The 26403-nt window shown below is 33.0% G+C and overlaps 1 protein-coding gene across 50 annotated transcripts in view; it reads right to left on the bottom strand.

The window, feature by feature from the left end:
- RIMS1 (regulating synaptic membrane exocytosis 1) overlaps positions 1 to 26403 on the bottom strand; it is a 515969-nt gene that overhangs the window by 142826 nt on the left and 346740 nt on the right. For 26 of the 50 annotated variants that reach the window (XM_054491257.2, XM_054491258.2, XM_054491260.2 and 23 more), the window contains 11 exons: positions 25212 to 25322; positions 22995 to 23094; positions 18477 to 18600; positions 15049 to 15095; positions 12752 to 12864; positions 10439 to 10569; positions 9807 to 9978; positions 9531 to 9684; positions 8061 to 8132; positions 921 to 1077; positions 84 to 209 (listed from right to left, as the gene is read on the bottom strand). In XM_054491257.2, the coding sequence (XP_054347232.1) occupies positions 84 to 209; positions 921 to 1077; positions 8061 to 8132; positions 9531 to 9684; positions 9807 to 9978; positions 10439 to 10569; positions 12752 to 12864; positions 15049 to 15095; positions 18477 to 18600; positions 22995 to 23094; positions 25212 to 25322 (1307 nt within the window). The remainder of the gene's footprint in view (positions 1 to 83; positions 210 to 920; positions 1078 to 8060; positions 8133 to 9530; positions 9685 to 9806; positions 9979 to 10438; positions 10570 to 12751; positions 12865 to 15048; positions 15096 to 18476; positions 18601 to 22994; positions 23095 to 25211; positions 25323 to 26403) is intronic. The other 24 variants (XM_054491261.2, XM_054491259.2, XM_054491247.2 and 21 more) reach the window with 1 other exon arrangement.

Below are 26403 nucleotides of genomic sequence, written 5' to 3'. Positions count from 1 at the left end.
CTAATGTGCTATGCCACAATATCTGTATATATTAAAACAGAACAAAAAATTCATAACGTTGAGATCATAATTTTGACAAATACCTGTCTTGTTCTGATAAATACTGACTATCCACATCTCTGGTTCTATGATCAACTGGACTTCGGGAGGCATCATGGTGTCTGGTTGGAGAACGTGACCTTCTTGTTGGATGAATTTCATCTAAACTCCTAAAATGATTACAAAATTCTTATGTGTCAAATTGTATCATCTTCCCAAAAAAGGCAGACAGACTAAAGTGAAGGAACTGGCAGTAATATGCAAAAAAACACTGAAAAGTATTTGCGTCATAATCAAAACCTATTTTATCAATGAGTTAAGAGTACTTGTTTTCTATGAGTTTTTGCTTGTGGCTGCATTTCTCCAACCTTCTTTCACACTTCTATCAAAATCAATTTTCATCTGCATAATTAATTACAATTTCAGGAGTGTATATCAGAGTAAAATGAAGTAGAGCACTATATTATATGTTTTATTTATGTTTCCAAGCATTTAAAGTGCTTCAAAGAGACAATCCTAAATCTCTTCAAAGTCCATTCTGTCTCTTAACCTTATCCTCTTCGCCACTTCTCTCCACAATTCTGATTTCTTACAATTTTTTTCTAACAAGACAGAAAACTAGCAAAGAGAATACAAGACAATTATTCAAAAACTATTCCTGGGACATAAACAACTTCTACTCCCTGGGAAATTTCTTCAGATTAAACAACAGACTGCCACATAGGTTGGATAAAGAATAAAAAAACATTTTGCCTACAATTAATTCTGAAAAAAATAATTTGACCAAACTATTTTTTCATTTCAGTTAGTTTTGCAGCAATTTACACTGCACTATAATAAAAATGTACTGTCAGGGACACTGAGCCCATTTCAAAGCCTACCTCTGTAATGGCACATTTGGTAAACGTGAACGCGGCTTTCCCTGATCATTGCCGCGATGAGGAGATACTGAACGTGAGCGGTGATGAGTTGTTCTTTGCTGTTCTGGCACAGTTAATGTTGTAGTTTTACTTTCTCTAGCACTAGACCTATAGCCTACTGGCAAAAGTACACACAGAAAAAATTTAGTCAGTATTCTTCTATAATGCAAACATTAACACAGAAATATAAAATTATTCTAAAGCAGCCATTGATCTATGAAGAATAAATGTCATGCAATCAGTATTAATAGCCTTATCTTCAAAAATATTAAGTATACCTACACAGAGTGTAACATATACATGCACTGAAACAGGTTACAGTTTTGCTCAAAGGAACCATGGAGATACTAATATGAATATGACAGTTGATGCCTCAGACATTACGATGAGTTGGGATACTGTTTCAATTTAAATAATGAATGAGTTTGTGACTTAGCAACACAAATGAAGTGCTTGACATGAAACTATAGTTAATATACAAGTCAATGCTTAGAAGTTTGGTGTCTCTTTAAATTTAAATAAATTCTTCATTTCAATTTTTATTCTAGAGAATAAATCATTTTACTTGGATTGCAGATGGCCTCTTTAATAAGAAAACAAATATATTGTTCCAGTTTTAATTAACAAAGAAGAGTAGCAGATCTTCACCATTATACTGATTGTGAATTTTGCAAACCACAAATAATACTGCAATTTTCAAATGTAGTATATGACTGAAGATGACTATCACAATAATGTAGAGAAAATGAACCCTTCTAAAGAACCAATCGCCAAATCTGCCTTACAAATCTGAAACTACTCCATAATTATTTTAATTAGCATAATTAAGATAATATAGTTAACATATTGCAATTTAAAATAAATTATAACAGCCACTTTTTCTCTGAAGTAAAAAGGTTTATATTGTCTCTGATTTAGTTAAGATAAAACAGTAATCTCAAAACCAAAATAAGAGTTTAGAGTTTAAAATTTTTTCACAAGGGTCACTGTTTTTTATTATTATAAGGAAAATAAAAAAATTATGTGGCCAAAGTAAAAAAAAAACTATATTTACAACTACATAAAACATACATAAACCATAAATACGTTAAATTTAACTGGGAAGCTAAAACTGTTGTTCATTTTTTACTTGACAACTCTCACACTATCTCAAAAATATGTTATGAAACATCATGATTAAAGGCAGGCTAATAGACCCTAGCAATTTATATATTGTGAATCCATGATCTTATGCTGAATTTTAAGGGACTTCAAACATTTCATTAAGTGTACTTTGACAATATTCAGACCAAAGAAATACAAACATTTTGTCACTCTGTAAAAACATATGTTTAATATTCATAAATGGTATAATTTATAATTTCAAATACTTTAATTTTTTATCTTATCAAAATATCAACTAAGCTATTGAGTTTTGTATAAAAAGTCTGTTATTCAGATGTAATATTATATTGTAATTTCAAGACTAGAAATTATAATATTAAGCCTAGAAAGAGACCAACTAGGTTAACATGTAGTGAATACACTATTAATACGCAGCTCATTGTAAAAAAAAATGGTGACTGTTTTTAAAGACAATTAATCCATAGTCTGAATTACTTAAACATTTTTAATTGCTATTTGGTATCAATTACACAATAATTATGGAAGGCCAATATTGACTTATGAGCCCTATTTTGAGATTTAAGTGAGTATTCAAAGTATATAAATAGATTTTGTATAATTAATTATTACAGAATGAATTTTAGAGAATTTTGGCATCTTGCTGTAAAAGGTATAAAATTGTTTCTTGGATTCTTTGTATTTATATAGAAATTAATGCCTCTTTTATCCTTTTAAGAAGGGACTTTAAGGAAACGAGTGAAATTTTGAAACTTTTAACATATTAACAACTTTTAATGTAACTTAGAAAGTTCTGAATTCATAAAGTATACTGAAGGCAATGTGTACTATTTTGGTGACTCAAAGTCATTTTGAATATAACACATGCTATAATATTCAAAGTTTTAACATTTATAGTTCTTTGCATTTTACAAAGAAAAAGTTCTTTGCTTTTTACATTTATAGATGCTTTTTACAAAAAATTTGATTTTCTTCACATTATGTTTAAGTTATTGTTGACAACATGAACTCTATCTTCAGAACCATGACTGGGATTAATTTTTTTTTTTTTCTTTTCAGATGGAGTATCGCTCTGTCACCCAGGCTGGATGATCTTGGCTCACTGCAACCTCTGCCTCCCGTGTTCAAGTGATTCTCCTGCCTCAGCCTCCTGAATAGATGGGATTACAGGCGTGCGCCACCAGGCCCAGCTAATTTTTGTATTTTTAGCAGAGATGGGCGTCTCACCACATTGGCCAGGCTGGTCTCAAACCCCTGACCTTGTGATCTGCCCACCTTGGCCTTCCAAAGTGCTGGGATTACAGGCATGAGCCACCGTGCCCGGCTGGGATGAAACTATTTTATGGTAATCCCAGTGTTTTAGTTGACTGAGGGTTAGAGATTAGAGATTTTTTTTCTCATTTTCTGGTTGAAGTTGCTAGATTCCTCACCTCAGATGAGGGCATTCTGTATATGGTTATTTTTATTCTTCTTAACTAGCTAAAATTATTTACTTTAAATAACAATAAGGCTATAACTACAAAGTTAATAAAATGTGGCTCTGGCAGTCTCAACTGCTGAAAACCTGCTATCTTTCCTTAACTGGAAAAAGATAGTAAACACATCAAATAAAAACAGAGAATTTCGTGTTCTAGAAAAGCCAAGACATTAGGAAGTTTAAGTTTTGGCTGTAGTAGAATATTTTGTACAAAGCTTTTGAGCTTCTCTAGATAATAAACAACCAGGAACTTCCTTGAGTACATTAAACATATATAGAAGACGACTTCCATATCTAAACAAATTTTTTCTTTTTTTTTAGCTTTCTTTTTTTTCTTCTTCTTCTTCTTCTTCTTCTTCTTCTTCTTCTTATTATACTTTAGGTTTTATGGTACATGTGCCCAATGTGCAGGTAAGTTACATATGTATACATGTGCCATGCTGGTGTGCTGCACCCACTAACTCGTCATCTAGCATTAGGTATATCTCCCAATGCTATCCCACCCCCCTCCCCCCACCCCACAACAGTCCCCAAAGTGTGATGTTCCCCTTCCTGTGTCCATGTGTTCTCATTGTTCAATTCCCACCTATGAGTGAGAACATGCGGTGTTTGGTTTTTTGTTCTTGTGATAGTTTACTGAGAATGATGATTTCCAATTTCATCCATGTCCCTACAAAGGACATGAACTCATCATTTTTTATGGCTGCATAGTATTCCATGGTGTATATGTGCCACATTTTCTTAATCCAGTCTATCATTGTTGGACATTTGGGTTGGTTCCAAGTCTTTGCTATTGTGAATAATGCTGCAATAAACATACGTGTGCATGTGTCTTTATAGCAGCATGATTTATAGTCCTTTGGGTATATACCCAGTAATGGGATGGCTGGGTCGAATGGAATTTCTAGTTCTAGATCCCTGAGGAATCGCCACACTGACTTCCACAATGGTTGAACTAGTTTACAGTCCCACCAACAGTGTAAAAGTGTTCCTATTTCTCCACATCCTCTCCAGCACCTGTTGTTTCCTGACTTTTTAATGATTGCAATTCTAACTGGTGTGAGATGGTATCTCATTGTGGTTTTGATTTGCATTTCTCTGATGGCCAGTGATGGTGAGCATTTTTTCATGTGGTTTTTGGCTGCATAAATGTCTTCTTTTGAGAAGTGTCTGTTCATGTCCTTTGCCCACTTTTTGATGGGGTTGTTTGTTTTTTTCTTGTAAATTCAAACAAATGGAAGAACATTCCATGCTCATGGGTAGGAAGAATCAATATCATGAAAATGGCCATCCTTCCCAAGGTAATTTACAGATTCAATGCCATCCCCATCAAGCTACCAATGACTTTCTTCACAGAATTGGAAAAAACTACTTTAAAGTTCATATGGAACCAAAAAAGAGCCTGCATCACCAAGTCAATCCTAAGCCAAAAGAACAAAGCTGGAGGCATCACACTACCTGACTTCAAACTATACTACAAGGCTACAGAGGCATCACACTACCTGACTTCAAACTATACTACAAGGCTACAGTAACCAAAACAGCATGGTACTGGTACCAAAACAGAGATATAGATCAATGGAACAGAACAGAGCCGTCAGAAATAATGCCACATATCTACAACTATCTGATCTTTGACAAACCTGACAAAAACAAGAAATGGGGAAAGGATTCCCTATTTAATAAATGGTGCTGGGAAAACTGGCTAGCCATATGTAGAAAGCTGAAACTGGATCCCTTCCTTACACCTTATACAAAAATCAATTCAAGATGGATTAAAGACTTAAATGTTAGACCTAAAACCATAAAAACCCTAGAAGAAAACCTAGGCATTACCATTCAGGACATAGGCATGGGCAAGGACTTCATGTCTAAAACACCAAAAGCAATGGCAACAAAAGCCAAAATTGACAAATGGGATCTAATTAAACTAAAGAGCTTCTGCACAGCAAAGGAAACTACCATCAGAGTGAACAGGCAACCTACAAAATGGGAGAAAATTTTCGCAACCTACTCATCTGACAAAGGGCTAATATCCAGAATCAACAAATTTTTTCTTCATATTGGATGGTAGGAAACGTAGAAGGAAATTTGTAACCAACATCTAAAAGTACATAGGAATGCACTGTGCTAACTTATCACCTCACCTTATTTTAGCTTCTTGCCCTTATTTTACTGACTCATCTTTCCTCTTCATTTAAAATGTATTGCATGTTACTATGTGACTAGTTATATTTACCATAGTATCTGTATGGTAAATATACCACACAATCACAATGGATCAATGAAGAGTATATCTGAAAATATTAATGAATTCCATGATCTCCTTTAATTTATGAGGAAATCTTTGAAACATAAAATATTACTTATCAGTTTTATAAGTTACTAGTCATATTCTATTAAAGTTTGACTCATTACATTTTTAAATGCTAAATAAAAATGAACAATATTATTTGAAAAAATACTGCTTTGTATGATAACAGAGATTATGCATGTTTGCAAACACTTTGAGGGACACGGTATATTTCAGTATGGAATATAAGTATATTTATAATTCAGTGTTCCTTGGTGGTACTCAAGCACTAATCCCATCTCTAGTGGATTCCATAACTCACGTTGACTTCTCACAAGACGTTATCCATGTTGCTCTCTCAGAGAAAGAGGAAGAAACTCATCATTTGTGCAAGCATTTATTTAATTGGCCATTTATTTATTCATCATTTACTGCTCTGTCTCATAACTAAAAATATGAAATTTCAGGTGAATAAAATTTGGGAACCACTCACCAAAGCAAATTCTATTTAGATAAATTGGTAATGACAACATTAAGGCTGATTAATAGTTAAGATTCTTGTTAGAGGTGATGATTTTTCTACCAGGTATAATCTAATTCCTATTTGACTATCCCAAATGAATTTAAATGTATAATCACTTTACTCTTTCAATTTCATGATAAACTAATATGATGTTACATTTTGTGTGAATCTTTCTGTTGAGAATGTGTGTAATTATTATGGCCTTCTAAGAAATAAAAACAGAAAGCAAAAATGAAATTCTCTCCAGTATGATCTAAATCTCTCACTGACACACTGACATCAAAGGTTAATATATAAGTATATAGATTTTCACAGCACTAGATTTATTATTTTAACAATATTTTCTACTTTCACACAGTAACTAAATACCACATTTTTGGCCAGGCATGGTGGCTCACACCTGTAATCCCAGCACTTTGGGAGGCTGAGGTGGGCGGATCACGAGGTCAAGAGAACAAGACCACCCTGGCCAACATGGTGAAAACCAGTCTCTACTAAAAATATACAAATTAGTTGGATATGGTGGTGCACATCTGTAGTCCCAGCTACTCGGGAGGCTGAGGCAGGAGAATCACTTGAACCTGGGAGGTGGAGGTTGCAGTGAGCCAAGATTGTGCCACTGTACTCCAGCCTAGTGATAGAGTGAGACTCCATCTCAAACTAATAAATAAATAAATACCATATTTTCTCTGAATTATAGTGAACAAATGAAACCTGATTTTAGAGAACTCTCCATAATTTTCTCCCAGTTTTAATAGTTGCATACATCTCTCCAAACTGTGAAGTTAGTATCGTAGAATCTACCAATTTGAGCAAAACCATTGCCCTCAAATTAAGTACACTCCCATCTGAGAAATTATGTAAATGAAGGGCATATATACCAATACTGTCTTTAAAAACTGCCTTTAAAATTCATATTTATACATTTTAAGACTGTCTCTTTCATTTCTTCTTATTTGCATATTTACTTCTCCTCTCATTAGTAAATTTTTAAAAAGTATAGAATTAGTGCCAAGAAAGTGAAGTCTTTACCACTTGATTTTACATACTTCTCTGACAAAAGTCAGATGAGAAACATTTAAACCCTACAACATCACAAAAGTTTTACTAACTTACACAATGACAAAGAGATGTTCACTTCAAATTAATACTTAATCTTTCTTAAACATATTGTTTTAAAACATATACACACATTCTAGGTATAATCAGTGGGAACACATCACAAAAGCTTTAAAAGTTATAGCCATGCCACATGCAATTTTAAACCCCGCCATGCACCCTTTTCAGTATATTCCATGGAGGGCTACATTATTTTCGAAATGGTGGAAGGAAAATCATAGAAATGCAAATATAAAACACAGAATAATGGAATTTTTATTTAATAACCCCATCTTTTCAAAATAAAATTCATATTTTCACTTACGCTCAGAGCATTGTGAAATAATGGTTTGTTTCACTAGTCAGACTTTCTATGGAAGAACCTCACTATGGGAATGCTAATTAGTAGGGACTAGTCCATTTAAAACTTTCTTAATAATTTGAAATGTAAGTCACCATGGAATAATATAATACTGATTTCTCTGTGCTATAAATCTTCAGTTTAGTATCCTAAAGAGGTCTGGAAGCTGACAGAGAAAACAAGCAAAGCAGCACAGTGAAGCAGGGCCATGCTCTTCACCCACGCACCTGGAGGAACTACGCCAATACCATCATCAACCTCATAATCTGAGATGTCACTATCACTGATTCGCTGAGATCCTGCACAACAGTAAGGCAAAGAGATACTTCTGTGTCTGGTTGGTTTATGAAACGTAAAGGACACTGTCAAACTTTTTTTAAAAAGTGAATTGCATTATTACTGAAAACTTATGAAGACTAATTCAGTAAACACTGAGCTAATTTTAAAAGAAATGTTTGTTCTCTAAGGATAACAGTTTATCAGTATTTTTTTCCTCATTACACCAAAGACATATAGAAACAAGGGGACTTCACAGAATAAGATTTTCAGATTAATTCTTTAATTAAAATATTATACTAAAAGACTTTAGCACAGTATATACAGTACATTGTTTTCTACACAATTAAGTGCTTTTCTCTGCAGTTCAGAGAGAACAGGGCTGAGTGGAAAGGTTCAGAAACATTTCTTGGCTGGAGCTCTATTCAGCCTATATTAATGAAAAAAACGTCAGGGCCCTTTATAAAATATTTATGTTTAGCTCCCCAAATTAGTCATTATACTTCATTAAACATTAACTTTGAGGAAATTACTGATCAGGGAAGCATCAACATGAAATATTTAATTATGTGAGAAAAATAATTTAGTTCCAGATTACCAAAATGAGGCTTCTTTCAGTTGTTAACTTAGAAATGTAGTTATGACACAAAAATTACTCAATAAGTACAGGAAAAAATAGCTTTTCCCAATCACTAGATGAATAGCAATAAACATACCTTCTAATATTCTAAACAATATTTCTTATGAATAACTATTAAAATATCTATGAACTGGCTGGGCATGGTGGCTCACGCCTATAATCCCAGCACTCTGGGAGGCCGAGCCGGATGGATCACGAGGTCAGGAGTTCAAGACCAGGCCTGCCAAAATGGTGAAACCCCGTCTCTATTAAATATACAAAAATAAATTAGCCGGGCGTGGTGGCGCACTTCTGTAATCCTAGCTACTCCGGTGGCTGAGGCAGGAGAATTGCTTAAACCCGGGAGGTGGAGGTTGCAGTGAGCTGAGATCACGCCAACGCACTCCAGCCTGGGCAACAGAGTGAGACTCTCTCTCGGGGGTGGGGGTGGGGGGGGAATCTATGAACTATAAAGTTATTAAGACCTCACAGGTAGCAACCCACCAATGATGACAGAAATTATTCCATCGGTCAATAATCAACAGCTCAATTGGCCCTGTGCAAGAATTTTAATTCAGAGGTTTTTGGCTTTCAGCTCTGCAATTACTCTGCTATGCTAATCTACATTATTTTCATTGTGAAAATGTAGAAATAGTTTTGCCAAGTTTCTTCATAAAGATGAACAATTTTCCAATATTTTGATCTCTAATAAAACATTTGAAAAAAAATCTTGAATTATTAATCACCAATTAAATAATTATAGCATAATTACTTTGTGGCAACTAAAAGGACCTTAACCTACTTTGTAGCTTTTTGCTAGAGCTTTCTCCATGAATATGTCGCCTTGGCATGAAAGGTGATGGCTGAGGCAGAGGTAGTGAAGACTCATCATGTGTCTGAAGTTTATACCAATGCGGTTCATCATCTAAAAGCGCTGTCTCCAATTCTATGAGGATCTGAGAGGGTAATTCTCAAATTAAATCAAGTACCTTTATCAAAACATAATGTAATAGCAATCATAATAAATATCACAAAACTTTATTAACTATTTGACTTGAGTTTTTAAAATATACATCACCTCTCCAAGAAATTCACTTTCTTCTTCTTGCACTCTTGGTTGGTCCCACACAGTTATTTCTAACATTCGTTCTCTAAAATCTCTACGATGTACATGTGAATAGACAAAAGTTTGATTCCATTTTGGTTCTAGTATTTTCTTTACTGTTTTGGTCCTCCTTTTACTTTTATCACTGAAAAATAAGTATGTTTTGTAAATGAAAAAGCAAGTATATGCTGCCATCTACTGTAGTTACATGTAAAACTGCCATTGATATTTATATTATTTTAACTAATAACTCATTGAAAGTCTATAAAAAGATAATAGAGTTTAATAATATACTAACTTCAATTACAATATAAGCAGTAGTTGTAATTATAGGGACACATACAAAGGTACATTCTAAATGATGTGTCGCTATCAAACACTAACATACCTATAAACAAGGTAATAGATTTTTTTAATTGACAGATTATTTTCAAATATTTCCAACACAATTTCCAACACTTGAGGGACTTCTTTTTTCAGAGATAATGTACTTTTATCTTCTCAGAAAGAATTATCTATTTTTTAAAAACATCCCAAAAGAGAAAATTCTACCTTTTCTATTAGTACAGATTTCAAGATTCTTTTTTTCTAAAATTATTCACTACCTTCTATCTGGAAGAAAATACATTTTTACATAGGGATTTCGAGGACGCCCATCTACTCTAGCAGGTAGATCTGTTGCTTGCAGAACATTTACAATCAGCTGGTGTCCCACTTTATCATACCACAACTTCACCTAGGAGAAATGAGGAAAGGAATTATTTGTAAAAATCATGAGGCATTACAATTTTACATAAAACAAAATTAAAGTTATATTTAAATGAGGAAATTTTGAATTACAATATAATGCAATTATAGATATTTCTAAAAACACACCAATTTGAAAGCATAAACACACGGAACTTTACTTTTCTCTTTGAGTACTTTAAACACAACCTACAAATGGCAGGCCTTCAGTGTTACTGTATACTCTCACATATCATTTTATAAAATAAAACTAATAATTTTTCCAAAAAACTAAGGGAAGAGAGAGATATAAAGTCATTATTATTGTTCTTAAATGTTAAAAATAAGAGTTTGAAGATTATATGTGTCTAAATTATTATAGCATGACAAAATGCTTTCTCTGGTGTCACAGGTAGTTAAAATAAAAAAAAAATAAGAGTTTGGATATTAGGAATAAGAAATAGAAAGAATTAGAAGAGATCATAAAACATATTTACTGTGGGCCTATTTTATACAGCCACCGTTAAGTATTTCCTGGTATTTTTTCTCACTTTTTTTTTATTTTTTAGAGACATGGTCTCATTCTGTCACAGGCTGGAATGCAGTGGCATGATCATAGCTCACTGCAGCCTCAAACTGCTGGAACCAGCAATTCTCCCAGTTCAGCCTCCCAAGTAGATGGAACTACAGGTGTACACCATCATGTCTGGCCAGTTTTTTAAATTTTTTGTGGAATCGGGGGTCTTGCTGATCTTGAACTCTTCAGTCTCTCAAAGTGCTGGGATTAAAGGTGTGACCCACTGCACCAAGCCCTCATTTAATTTTTAGAATTAAACTACTACAGGTTATTTTTCATGAGAGAAGGAGGAAAAAACTAAGGATACAATACACAAATGACATCTTCCAGCTACAAGAAGGCCAAATGATATTTCTATTAACCAAGATTTCATGACAGTAGACAAAAGAATAATGGGGCAGTAACATACTAAAATCCTATTGTCAAACTCAAAGGAATTGGAATTTTATCAGTCATTACAGTATCTGCCCTGGCAGTGGTGATGACATTGTTAATGTTAACTTTAATTTTTTTCCTTTAATTTAGAAGTTACTTTTCATTTTATGTTTAAGTAAGCATATGCTGTTAATAGGTATATGTTAGAACATATTTGAGAGTCATTGTAACAAAATAAACTAATTTAACATAGGATTAGCTTTTCATGGTAAGGAATAGATTAAGAATTCAAACCTGGATCTGTATAAATCCATCTCTCTGATTCCCAATTGATACCTAAGATGTGGTTTTCACAGAACCAGAATGGGTTTCCATCCTCTTTTAAAATATGTGGAGAATATGAGAGATTTACACATACACTGAAGAAAAAGATGGCCGGCAGATAAACCCAAAGGGTATTACAAAGATATTCAATATACTAAAAATAAAAGTTAAAACCATAAAAGCCCCTGAGCAATAAGCTTACATATATCTTCTCTATCTCATTAAAATCAAGAGAAAACCACAAAGGCAGACCACAGAAATCCACACATTATCAGAGGAGCAAAAAGTCATTATTTGTGTAACAATTTGAAACAAATAGTTTGAAGTCCTTAAATTATAATATCAACATCACACTTTCCATCATAATCTACAAATATACGGCTCTTCATTATACTTAACCCTAGTTTCTTCACTCCAGGTTTCCCCAGATCACATAATAAGGCAATAGTGAGAAAACGGTAGCTTTTTCAGAGAGCTTTCAGTGGCAACAAAGAGTTTTGCCAAATGGCTTAGGAAGTTAAAAAGAATATTCCAAATTTAGGCTCTTCAGGCTCTAGGCTCATAAGGTTATTACATAAATGGGGTATGAACTCCTAATATTATGTGTAAACAATTATTTACCTTAGAAACTTTTACATAGCACACCAAAAATATGAATTCTTTATTTACTTATGTTACCATTCATCAATTAATGTTCAGAGTATCTGGCACACTGCAAGCACTCAGTAAGTATTTCTGAATAAATATGTGAATAAAGGAATAATAAAAAATGCATGAAAAACTAATGAAGTAGATTATGGTGTTAAATGACTATGTATTTATTGCAGGCTTCAAGGAAAGGCGAACATATTTAAAGACAGACTCAGACAGTGTATGCAAATACTAACAGCCTCCAACATGTACAAAAAATACATACAGAAAGTTGCCCTGGTAAGACTTGTGGGGCATCTTTTAGAGCTCCAGGACTTGTTGGAGAAATAACAGAAATGGAAGGCCTTTCCATCTTCTGAGATTCAAAGGAACTTGAACCTAAAATAAGAAAAAAAAGTAAGTAATATTTGTAAGTGTAGGAAATATTTTTAATAAAATGTTAAATGCATCCTTTATTTGTATAAAACCATAATTACTACCACTGATAACAGAACCTACTTTTAATGGGATAGATTGTCTTTAGTTGTCTATTTAAAAAATATTAAGAATTATATAACGAAGTATTGTGCTTATTTCAATTGGAAAGCATTGATCTACATTTCTGGAGTGCATGGTATTGCACAGGCTCTTGTATGATGTCACATATGGGTAAAGGTCTGCTTCAGAGATAAGGAAGATAGTGCCTGTTAACACTAATTATCTTGGCTAATGGATCATCTATTATAAAGTGTCCTTACTGAGAAATTAAAATGAATGCATACATAATATAATTTATAAGCCACATCTAAACCAAGACTTCGCCATTGTTTTAAAATCAGATATACCATCTATCTTAGGTTTTTTGTTGTTGTTGTTGTTTTTTGGTTTTTTGTTGGTTTTTTTTTTTTTTTTGAGACGGAGTTTCGCTCTTGTTGCCCAGGCTGGAGTGCAATAGCGCGATCTCGGCTCACCGCAACCTCCACCTCCCAGGTTCAAGCAATTCTTCTGCCTCAGCCTCCTGAGTAGCTGGGATTACAGGCATGCACCACCATGTCCGGCTAATTTTGCATTTTTAGTAGCGATGGGTTTCTCCATGTTGAGGCTGGTCTCAAACTCCTGACCTCAGGTGATCCGCCCGCCTCGGCCTCCCCATCTATCTTAGTTTTGATCTTATAAATGAGTATCTTGAACCTCTGAAAATGCTGCTTCAAGTAATTCACCACTAGTGATTTGTTTCAACTTCACACGGAGGAGGCTGGGTCTCCTCTCAGCCACTTGGTGGAGTTCTTCACTGTTCCAAGTATACCCTGACAGATACAGCAATATAGAGTGTTTATAGAAGGCTATTGATCCAGCAAGTATAACCTTGAACTCACCACCATTCAAACTTAGCCAATGCTTCATTGAGAAATACTGTTTATGAAGCATTGCCTGAGTATGTGCAATCCACACATTTTTTTCTATAACTACAAATTAATTCTCATGTCATCCTTTTGTGCCCTCCAAAAACTTTTAGTGATAAAAAACAGCTATATAAAATTGTTACTATGTGTCTTTTCCCAGGTATATTTAAAATACATTTTCCTTAAGTCTCAGAACAGGAATGCTGTTATTTCTAATAATGCTTGTTTGTAATATTATGGCAATCAGTGTATTTTTTAATCATATCAATAATATAAATTATGCAATTAGTCCCACTTCCCTCTTTGTATTGGTCACCAGAAAGCTCAAAGCCAAAACTGGGTCCAGCTGTAGCAGAACATGATGGTATGCATTTTATATGATAACCTAGTGTCTGTTTCCTTGTTTATCCTACTTTCATATTTTCTTCTCCCTTCTAATCACTATCACTGGTTTTCCCCTAAATCACCTTTTATTTTCTATTTCTTTAACCTGGGTTCTGTAAGAACACCTGGGGAATCAAGCCCAAGTATTAACTTAATTCCCATCCATTGCAAAGTAAATATTTGGGTCACTTCTGCATTATCATTGAAAACTTAATTGTCTATATTTTATTGCACACAATATCATCTTCTGTCATATAGAAATGACTTTAATTCCCATATAGATAATTCTTTCAACCCTCTGGTTTCACAATCCCTTGACCTATCATGTTTAGTGAAGTTTACTCCACCCATTCACTTCCAAAATCAATCCACACACTTTGTTATTCAGTAATACAATTATTTGTTAAAGTGCCTACCTACTTTCTTCACTAGTCTGCTCTTGAGACTGAGCTGCTCAGCAATCAAACTGAGTAATCCAGTATCATAATACATGTTTATGTAAATAGAACTATTGCTGATATATTAAGCTCTGTAAGGGTCCTGACTGTTATGATGCTGAAGAGTATTCCCAGTAAAGATTTTTTTTTATCACATAAAAAAGTAGAGGAAGAAAAATCTTGAAGTAGAACTTCTTTGGATTTCCAGTTATTGCCATCATTGCCAACATCTAGTACCAATGGAGACATCTTTAGTATAGTAACCCCAATTCACTGTATCAAATAACTAAAGAAAATCAGAAATCTTTACTTTCAATTAGTTCAATACTTTTATAATAACAAAGAAATCTTATACTCACTGGACTCCAGTGGAGGGTGGGAGCTCTCAGGAATCCGGGGAATGTCACTAAAAGAAACAGGATATGGTGAAAATCCCATTAGTTAAATGACCCTGCCTGAGGCAATCATAGCCCATTATACGTGATGTGAAAAATCCTGCTGGGTCTTTACAGGTGTGGAAATGAATAGGAGTTACTATTAAGGCAAGTATTAATGTGCATGAATGTCAAACACCACACAAAAAAAACTGCAATAAAAAAGTTTTTACATATTTAAGAGTAAAACACTTTAACATGACAACAATCAGACTAATATTGTGGTTAAAATCACCACAATATTTTTACTACCAAAACAGCAGGTTTTGGAAATAAAAAATGTTAAAGGTAATACTTTCCTTCAATTCTAGGAAATCAAAATGACACAAATTTTACAAATCAGTAATATGCTTTACAAACACATCTGAAAGAGTTTACTGAGTGAAAGGGATGGGAACATCTCAATAATAAAATGATGTGGTGAATATCATGGGCAAAGTTAAATGAAAAGGATGAGTTGCTTTGGAAAGCAAAAATGGTTCAAGCTTGCAACAAAAAAGCCAAATTATTTTATATATGTGAATATATAATATATATACAAAAATATACCCTTTATAGAGATTCATATCTCTATACTGAAGTTAGCTAAATATATGACTATTTACTATATGGCTAGAAAGTGACTTGTGAGACCACCCATTCCTGCCACACTGACAAATTATTCTGAAGAAATATATGTACTATAATCTCAACTTAATCCATTACCCACTATGACCTTAAGAACCCTAGATCACCTTGGTTTAGGTATTATATTGCATAGGACTATTTTACTTCTCATTTTCCAAAGATGTTTTAATAGCAATTTAAGAAGATTAACAATATGCAAATATTAACATGACATATTAAAGCAGACTGGAGTTAGCTAGTCCCAACAAAATTATAAGCATATTTTTTAAGAATTTCTAACCACCTACCTTATGCGCTAACCTCACTTTTTCTTTTCACTTTTGGGGGGAATGAAAACAAAAAGAGTCTTCCCTGTTTGTTCTCTGCAGTTGTCATTTTGACTATTTTGTGCAAGTAATTCTCATAACCAACTATAATTTATACTTCTTAAAAATGACAATCTGGCCTATGCTGTGTATTTTATAAATTTTATTATATATTTTTGTATGACTATACATTTATATAAAATCATTCGAATGAATTAAGAGACTAATTTACAATACCTAAAACACAGAAAAAACTATATATTCTGCTACTTTCTTCTAAATTAATGCAAGCAAATAAAAGTAAATTGTAAAGAAATCCAGGAATAATCAATTTTTAGATAGTATGACTTCTTAAAAAATCAGCCTCATAGTCCATTATGAAATCAGAATTTGAAGTTCTAAAGCCAGGTACAAACTTTGGAATTTACGTGCCTGTGAAAAAAGAATGGTGGCAAAGTTGTTGAAAATATGTTAAAGTGACTTTTAGTTAAAATTTATTTATGTTAATTGCTTCAGCAATATTTTCAGGCATACATTTCCACTGGATGTTTACATATCCAGTGGAATTCTTTATTAGTTCTATTTACCAGTTAGGTAGTAGAGTAGTTTTAAAAACAATTAAAAGCATAAAGGTCAAGGATATTGTATTTGGTGGGTTCACAAAAAAAGTCAATACCTCAAGATGGCTGATGCCTCTTGGTGTGTACTGATCAATGTGCTTGTAAGTTATATTTAGAATGATTCCTGAAATCACTATGCCACTACATTATGAATAAATATTTTCTTTTTCCTTTAATTATAGTTGCTAAACAAGACTACATTAAATATTATTATTAAAACAGCTTTCCAGCCTGGGTAACAGAGCAAGACCATGTCTTTAAAAAAAAAAAAAAAGTAGCTAAAATTATTTTTCTAGGATTCCAATAATGTATTCACTAGAAAGTTGATACCACCTTTGATTCTGATTCAATTATAATCTTTGTATTTCATGTCCTTTGAATTCCATAATCTTTAAATTATAATTTTTGTATTCCACGTTCCTTTCAATTCTATAATCTATAACAGTTTAGAATTTGGCTGTGCAGATGATTACTTCTTAATTAATTTTCATAAAAAGTAAAAATAATGTTATTCCAGTCTACTTTAATTGTCTGTTACTTTTTTAAGTCACCATGAATCAATTCTGTTTTAGCTGTTTACTTTTAAACCACTATATATTTGAAAGTATTTGGCAAGTGCACAATGCTTGATTCTAAACTTTAGCTTTCATACTTTTGATTCATTTTCCAATTTACTTACCTCTTTTCCAGCCTTATATTTACCTCAGCACTAGAACATATATCATGTAAAACTAGCATAAATTGTAGTATTGTTATTTTTAAAATCGACATGGAAATGTACGACACTTTTGCAAATGTCTTCAGTGTTCACTCTTAATAATAACCAGTTAAAATTGGTTAAAAGCTTGCCTTTATTTTAGAGTTTTATATATTAATATTATTTGATATGTGATCATACATTTTCATTCTTTGAGAATTATGATAATTATATCTTCTTGTATGTTTTGCATTGACATATGTTCATGAAGCCAATACAAATTAAAGGTTAGCATTTTTTCAACATAAAAAGCCTTGAAATAATGGCTGTATTAAATTTTGGAGAATAGGGAAAAAAAGAATCATTTCCAAGAACACATTCAAACATTAAGCCAAGTATAATAAAACAGTTCAAACTGCCTTTAAAAATTACAGACTGGCAAAATGAATATTTATTTTGGACCATGTGGGTTTGCCAGAAAAAGGTAACAATATGGGGAAATCTATATACATACATAGAAAATATCCCACTGGCTATAGATAATTAAATTGTACTGAAAATTGAGGTTTTAAAAATATCATTATGACCAATTAAAATGTTAAAATATTTAACACTTCTTGCTTGATTTTAAATAAAAGTTGAAATTACTCATGGTTAAAGAGACAGAAAAAATATTCTATTCTTTAGTAGAATAATAAAAAGTTCATGTAGATATAAGAAATCATTAATATTTTAAATATCACAAGAAGAGGAGTTTGTTAGTGCCTCTCTTAAAGGAAATACTACTTCTTAAATTAGAATTACTTAACTATATCTGCCATTAAAAGAAAATATTTTACTTTATATTTCACTTGTAAAAAGTACATATTGATATTTTTTGATATTACAATTGTTAAAGTGTGGAGCTTCTAAAATGTAGTGAAGTAAACTCAGTATTCCAGTTAAAAAATTAAGAAATTTTTAATAATCTAAAAATGTATGCCCATAACTGATACAAAAACTATCCATGTTAACATGTACTGTATGAATGTATAAAATTCTTTTTAAAACCCTACTAATACATGTAATTTACTAAACTTAAGAAGTAAGTTTTTTTAGCCTTACCCAATAGGCCTTGAAACAATAATTTCAACTTGAGGTTCTGATTTTGATTCTAAAATAATGTTGTAAACTTCTTCATTTGTAGCTCCCGGCAGGGGTTTACCATTCCATTCTAGAACTTCATCCCCTTGAATTTAAAAAAAAGGGTATTTTTTTACCTTATATATTCTGTTTATTTTTCGTATCTTTTCTCTTTTTTAACAAAGAAATGCAAAACATATACAAATAGTTTAATTGTCTAGGCTCTGCTTTCAAAAGCAAATTGATTGCCATATAATGTCAGCTAAATGGTTCTTCTAAACACTTTTTCTTTTCTTTTCTTTGTTTTTCTTTTTTACCCCAGAATATTACTGGTGACTGGAAACAGTACAATACAAAACTACCTTTATCTTTTGAGATATACCAGAAATCATATAAAAATAATCTCATGCTATGGGATGGAATTAGCATAGCCTATTTGGAAACATTAAAAAATAATAATTAGCAGCATGCCCTCCATATAATAAATGTAGGCGGCTCTATTTTTTAAAGATTCTTATTAAACTGTGCATAAATCCTGTTTTATTTTTGGAAGAAAGAGCAATTAATATTTGTTAGCATGAATTTCCCAATTACAAGTCATGCTTCAGTGTCTTCACCAGATGCACAACAGAATAAAAATGCATGAAAGGATTTGAATTCACACCCATCAGTTAACGCAGGTAGCTATGGCAAAATTACAAAGCAAGCAGATGTAAAACTGTTGCATGACAGTTAACCCACTTCCAGATGTTCAAAACACATATGTACTATACATAATCTATATTGTGAACATTAAAGTACAAGTAGAAAACACTTTAAAATAACAAAACATTAATACAGTACATAGTAGTTTGTTAAATATCCTAAGATTAATCAAGGGGAGTTAAAAGATGTTGCATTAAAAAAATACAGGCTAACAACTTACAGTTGTTATTTTAACTAGGGTTTTCACACCATAGGTCATGTGAAAAAAGTATTTATTTTCATAAATATTTAAGAAGTTGTAGGTACCAAATGGTTCTCTGCCTTAGACCCTTCAATTCAAAATGGTAATCTCAGCTGAAATATTCGAACCTCAATGATGCACTGAGGTGTCTTAATTTGTTGATGCTCATGCTTATTTTGTTGTTCTCAGTGTCTAGAACATTTTATGAGCAAAGTAAATTTGTGTTGAAATACTGGATCAATATCATCAGTATACATTTTATAGTCAAGTATAAGCATAAAATCTTTTCAATGTGTAGCTAGAATTTTTTAAATAAAAGGAAAATTGCTTTGCTAGTATTACTTTAAAGTAATTATTTTTTCCAGTTGTTTGCTCACTGAAGAGTAAAAAGTAAATATGAGAAAAGTACATGATGCTGCTTTGGTTTGGTAAAATACTATGGTAATCACCAATTCTTTTTTTTGAGATGGAGTTTCACTCTTGTTGCCCAGGCTGGAGTGCAGTGGCGCGATCTTGGCTCACTGCAATCTCCGCCTTCCAGGTTCAAGCGATCCTCCTGCCTCAGCCTCCTGAGTAGCTAGGATTACAAGCATACACCACCACGCCCAGCTAATTTTTGCATTTTTAGTAGAGACGGGGTTTCACCATGTTGGCCAGGCTGGCCAGGTCTCCTGAACTCCTGAACTCAGGTGATGCACCCGCCTCAGCCTCCCAAAGTGCTGGGATTACAGGTGTGAGTCACCGTGCCCGGCCACCAATTCTAATAGACTGCCCTAAGCTGTTACCTAGAAAAGCTTTTCAAACAGGCAATGAATATACTTCACTGTAAAAAAAAAAAAAAAAAGAAAAATAATAATTACAAATTTATAATATATTGAGTGCTTTCAAAATTTTTTGACCAAGAAAAGAAGCAAAGTTGACATCATGATCCTGTACACATATAATATGAACATGTATATATGTATGTGTGTGTATATATATTCATATTATGAGTACATACATATATATACACTAAAAAACATTTATAAAACAATACTTACCCTGATTTTTCTATTCTATTATGTTCTACTTCAATTTTTTAAAGTGGTAGATGCAAACAATTAAATTGATTTTACTACCCAATAATGAGTTGCAACCAGCAGTTTGCAAAAGCACTGCATTTTAAAACTCCCCTTTTTATAAGCGGCAACCTGGCCGCATAACTTTTAATATCAAATTAAGTTAATACATATGCTTATTTACAGATTAATAATTCCTAAACCATAATGGTTTTTTTTTTACATTATTTATGTATGGATAATCAAGCAGGGATGTAGACAATGAGGGTAAAAAGATGAAAATGACATTTTATCTGTCTTTAAATTTGGTCATGAAGAAATGATAAAGAAACAACTCTAATAAAATATTTTATATGCAACAATAGAAGTTCATTTGAGGACCAGAAATAGAGTCAAGTGGTGCCAGGGACATAGTAATTAGTTATTGTTCCAGGTGAGATATATTAGGAACCACTTTAGAATTAAGGCAACTTCAGATGAATTGTGAAGGATGGAAAGGCCTTCAACACGAGGAGTAGAAAACTAGGTAGACAAGAGGCATTGACCACATCTTCTAGGTGGGAAACAGCCTGACAGGAACCTACAGGTGTACCAACATCCTGGAGAGCTGAAAGTGTTAGTAGAGGACAAGGCTACAGAGCTTTGACTTGAACAAATAGTAACTAGGAAACACCAAAGGATCTTCATAATAAATAGAGTGTCAGTGTCAGTTTTGTGTTTTAGAAGGTTAAATGAAGTAGCAGTACAGTGCACAGACTTAAAGGGGGGCAGGACTGGATAAAGATATTGCAAGATTAAAGCAAGATTGCAAACGTTAAATAAAAGTCACATTGATCGCACCGTAGTTTTATAGGCTAAGGATGTTTATATGCAAATAATTCTATTTGCATAAATGCAAATATTTAGTCAGTTCTTAAATTATAATGTAAATCAAATAGGATATATGACTGAGTCTGCAAAATCACTTTACTTTCTTCAAATACATAAATTGCTTAGAATGAAAAGTACGCTTGTCTGTATTATAGTTCTTTAAGTTGAGCTTTTAACATTTCAGATTTAAGTTTCTCAGGCTCTTGGCTCGTAAGGGTGTTAAATGAAATGAATCATTAAAGATATTTTATATAGAACACCCCTCTTCTTTTACCTCCTAAGTAACTTCCTATTAAAACATAATAATGTGTTTATAATGGGTATACAATGTTTATAATGTGGTCCGCAAACTCAGGTTTCTGTAGTTAAAGTTATCTTACATTAGCCAACAAGAGAGTCTCAGACTTTCTGAGGCTTATTTTTGAGTCATTAGACAAACACACACTCAGTTTATTGACAGAGTCAACCCTGATTGAGTTATTTTCCTACTGAATCATAACTGGTCCTTCACAAGAAATAACAGTGTAACATATCTCTATACATATTCAAAGTTGTATAGCAAATGGAGAAAAATCCGATTAGAGTTTTCTTCCTATACACCTGCACAGCAAGTCCTTGTCAAATTAAAAAAAAAAAATGAAAATGATTTTGAACTGATATCCTGGTAAACAAATACACTGAAAAGTCTTTAAGAGTCCTAGAATATTTTGCCAAAGTTTTCAAGAATCACAAACTTAAGGTTTAAAAGTTAAGAATATCACCTGGAAATGTACTCTTTGTGTTATGGGTTATTAATCTTTAATTCTACAGCTCAGCCAACTCTGTTTCCTTTATAGTTGTCTGGCAAATACATAAACAGCCATCTAACCAAAAGATTTCTACTAAGCTCTGCAGTCAAGTCAACTGGAAGAAATATTTTAACAAAAATGAAAAGCAAACAATTTACCAAAAATAGATTTTAAAATGTGTTACTATTTAATATATGATACATTTACATATATTAAATAATTTCTTTGTGTCATGTTCAGTTATAGGACAACAAAAATAAATTTCTAAATACCAAGAGGTAGCACATCTACATGAGTCACTTTTAAATTTACTAACATTTTATTATACAATCTGTATAAGAAATGTGATTATGATTATGCTTTATAAAAAACACTGCTCCTGAGTAACTGTTTTAGGACCACTCTGAAAAAAATTTGGTAATTACTGTAGCTTAAAATATAAACTAAATAACTAAAGAGTGATATAAAATTTTTTTCTCAAAGATAAATTGTTTTAGATTTCAAGTTTTGTAGCAATATTATGACATCATCTACAAAGATGAGTAATTCTTCTATATTTTACATCTATTTATTTTTATAAAAAAGAAGATTCCTACCCTTACTCTCCAGATTGCTGCTGATGTAGAGTTACTTATTATCGCAATTGGTAAATATTTATATCAGGAAAAAAAGTCTTTATTCATGCATTAAAATTTAGTGACTTAATTGATATATACATACATACATGTATGTATGTATGTATGTATGTATATATAAAACTAACCCCAAATTGAAAACCACCAATTCATGTTCATGCATGGAGAACACACTGTTTAAATATTAAAAAAAGAAACTTTACCTGCTCTTAGGTGTCCAACTACATCTGCTAGGCTACCCTTCTTTACTTTGGTGATGAAAGCACCAAGTCGTCCTAAGTCAGTCATTTTTCCTCCAACAACCTGGATAATTATAAATTTATAAGTTTCCAAGACTCATACTAAAACATAAGCTTATTAGTTTGAGGAATTAATCCTACATTCTTTTATGATTTACTTGAAATTGCATGTAGAAACATTAATGAATTGAAACACTTTTTTTTATGGAGATGAGATCTTGCTCTGTCACCCAGGATGGAATGCAGTGGCATGATCACAGCTCACTGCAGCCTTGACCTCCCAGGCTCAAGTGATCCTTTAACTTCGGCCTACCAAGTAGCCTAGACCACAGGCATACACCACCACGCCCAGCTAATTTTTAAAATTATTTGTAGAGACAAGGTCTTGCTATGTTGCCCAGACTGATCTTGAACTCCCGGGCTCAAGCAGTCCTCCTGCCTCGGCCTCCCAAAGTGTTGAGATTACAGGTGTGAGCCACCAGCGCTTCACCTACATTTTTGATTAAAGTAGCTGGGAGCACAGTTTTGAAAACAAAACATCTCATATTTGAGATGACTATGTGTCCTAAGGAAGTTTGTGTACTGATTTCTTTCTTTCTTTTCATGTACTGATTTCTTTCTTTCTCTTTTCTTTCTTTCCCTTCCTCCCTCCCTCCCTTCCTTCCTTTTTTTCTCTCTCTCTTTTTCTTTCTTTTTATGAGACAAAGCCTAACTCTGTCACCCACAGAGGAGTGCGTTGACGTGATCATAGACAGCTGCAGCCGTGGACTCCCAGGCTCAAGTGTTGCTCCCACCTCAGGCTCCCAAACAGCTGGGACTACAGGCATGTGCAGGCACTACAGTCAGCTAATTTTTTAATTTAATTTTGTAGAGAAGGGGTCTCGCTATGTTGACCAGGCTGGTCCCTAACTCCTGGGTTCAAGCGACCCTCTCACCTTTGCCTTCCAAAGTGTTGAGATTAAAGGCATGAGCCACTGCACCCAGGCTGTACTGATTTCTTAAAAGCAAGCTTGTCCAACCCGCTGTCAGTGGGCCACAAGTGGCCCAGGATGGCTTTGAATGCAGCCCAATAGAAATTTGTAAACTTCCTTAAAACATTGTTTTTTTTTTTTTTTTTTTTTTAGCTCATCAGCTATTGTTAGTGTTGATGTACTTTATGTGTGACCCAAGACAATTTTTCTTCTTCCAGTGTTGCTCAGGGAAGCTGAAAGATTAAATAGCCCTGTCTTAAAGTGACCTAACAATAAAAGGGCACCATAAATAATGCATATACATAGAAGACAAGTGCCAGGTCTTCCCTACTTAGTATCAAACAGCAAGTGTTTGACACTGTTTACATTAAAATTCATTTTTCTTTATCATCCAAATTCATGTGTACCATTTGAATTATTATTTCTACATGAAGATAATATCCCATTGTCAAGATCAGATCTTGATCAGATCTTGATCTCTTTTGTATATGTGTAGTAAAATGTAGGTCTATGACTATAAAGACTGTAGATTCAAGCCAAGAAAATGACACCTTTGGGAAGCAATTTACCATTGTGCAAAGCTTAATAGCCTAAATGCATCTCTGCAGTTGACCATCTCATCTGAAACATGTATCTATGCCCATAAGACTATCAAAGTCTGAGTTTTATTATAGAATATTTTAAAATCTATGTTTAAGTTCTTCCAATGCAGGGCCTCAAATATATATAATTTAAAGTGAAGAGAATATCACCAAAAGTTGAGATTCAGCCACAATTCTTAGTGGCATACCCATTAGTGGAGGTAATCAGAATTATTTCATAGCAGGAGTAATTAACGGTAATAATCAATAAGACAGCACTATTAAGTACATTAATTTTTAAAAAATTCTTACAAAACTATTGTAATTAGAAAGTGATCCCTTTAATGATGTTTATGTTGCTGCTTAAGTTAAATAAAAGTCCACATTATCTATGCTACTTTCCATTTAAATCTTTCTAATGCAAAAAATCACCCTGAACTTTATAGTCAGAAGAAAATACATTAGTTTCCCTAAACTTCATTCAATTTTCCTAACACATCTATATGCTATATCAATAAAATTATATAAAATATTTAAATGACACTTAAAAATCATTGCCAGAAACTCTGATGAATGCAGACCATACTGTAATTCACCCTTTAAGAAACATTTTAAACCCGCATACTTACTTTCAGACCCAGCAATGCACCTGAGTCTTTGGGCATGGTTGTTCTCTTGTTAAGAATAACACGTCCAATTAATCGGTCCCCCTCTTTAGATGGCTGCCACGTTACAGGATGCTGTTAAAACATGAATGAGTTTAAAAATAACATATACAGAATGGAATGCATTCAGCTATAAAAAGAGTGAAGTCTTGTCATTAGAGGTAACATGGATAGAACTGCAGAACATTATGTTAAGTGAAATAAGCCAGGAACATGTTAGTTCCCACATGAAAGTTAAACACTGCATGTTCTCACTCACATGTGGAAGCTAAAAAAATGTTGATGTCGTAGTAGTACAAAGTAAAATAGGGGATAATAGAGGCTGGGAAGGTAGGGAGAAGGGAAGGGTAGGGAGAGATTTGTTAAAGAATATACAATTACAGCTATATAGGAGGAATAAGTTCTGGTGTTCTATAGCACTATAGGATGACTATAGTTAATAATATATAGTTTCCAAAAGCTAGAAGGAGGACATTGAATGTTCCCAATACAAAGAAATGATAAACGTTTGAGAAGATGGATATGCTAATTACCCTGATCTGATCACTATACATTATAGGAACTGACACATCGCTATGTACTGCATAAATATGTACAATTATTATGTGTCAATTAAAAAATAAAAGAGAATAGGAACAATTGGCAGAGTAACTTAGAAATCATTATTGAAAAATATTTTCATTTATAATATCAACCTAAAAATATTTTAAAATCCTAAAGAATTGATAAATAAACTGGACATATCCAGACAAAAATATTATTCAGTGGTAAAAAGAAACGAACAAAAAAGCATTATCAAGACACAAAAAGACAGGGAAGAACCTTAAATGCATATTGCTAAGTGAAAGAAGCAAATCTCAACAAGCTATAAATCGTATGATTCTAACCACGTGACATTCTGGAAAAGGAAAAACTATAGAAACTAAACGATCAGTGGCTGTCAGGGACTCAGTGGGGAAGAAAGGAGAGAGGGACGAATAAGTGGTGCCAGGGATTTTTAGAGCAGTGAAACTATTCTGTGTGATACTGTAATGGTGGACACATGACATTATAAATGTGTTAAAACCCACAGAATGTATAACATGAAGAATGTACCCTAATGTACACTATGGACTTTAGTCAATAATAATAATACATCAGTATTGGCTCATCAGTT

This window comes from Pongo pygmaeus, chromosome 5 (genome assembly GCF_028885625.2).
Source record: "Pongo pygmaeus isolate AG05252 chromosome 5, NHGRI_mPonPyg2-v2.0_pri, whole genome shotgun sequence".
Taxonomy (NCBI): domain Eukaryota; kingdom Metazoa; phylum Chordata; class Mammalia; order Primates; family Hominidae; genus Pongo; species Pongo pygmaeus.
The sequence above is the reverse complement of the archived record's forward strand: the minus strand, read 5'-3'. Positions and strand labels throughout refer to the sequence as shown.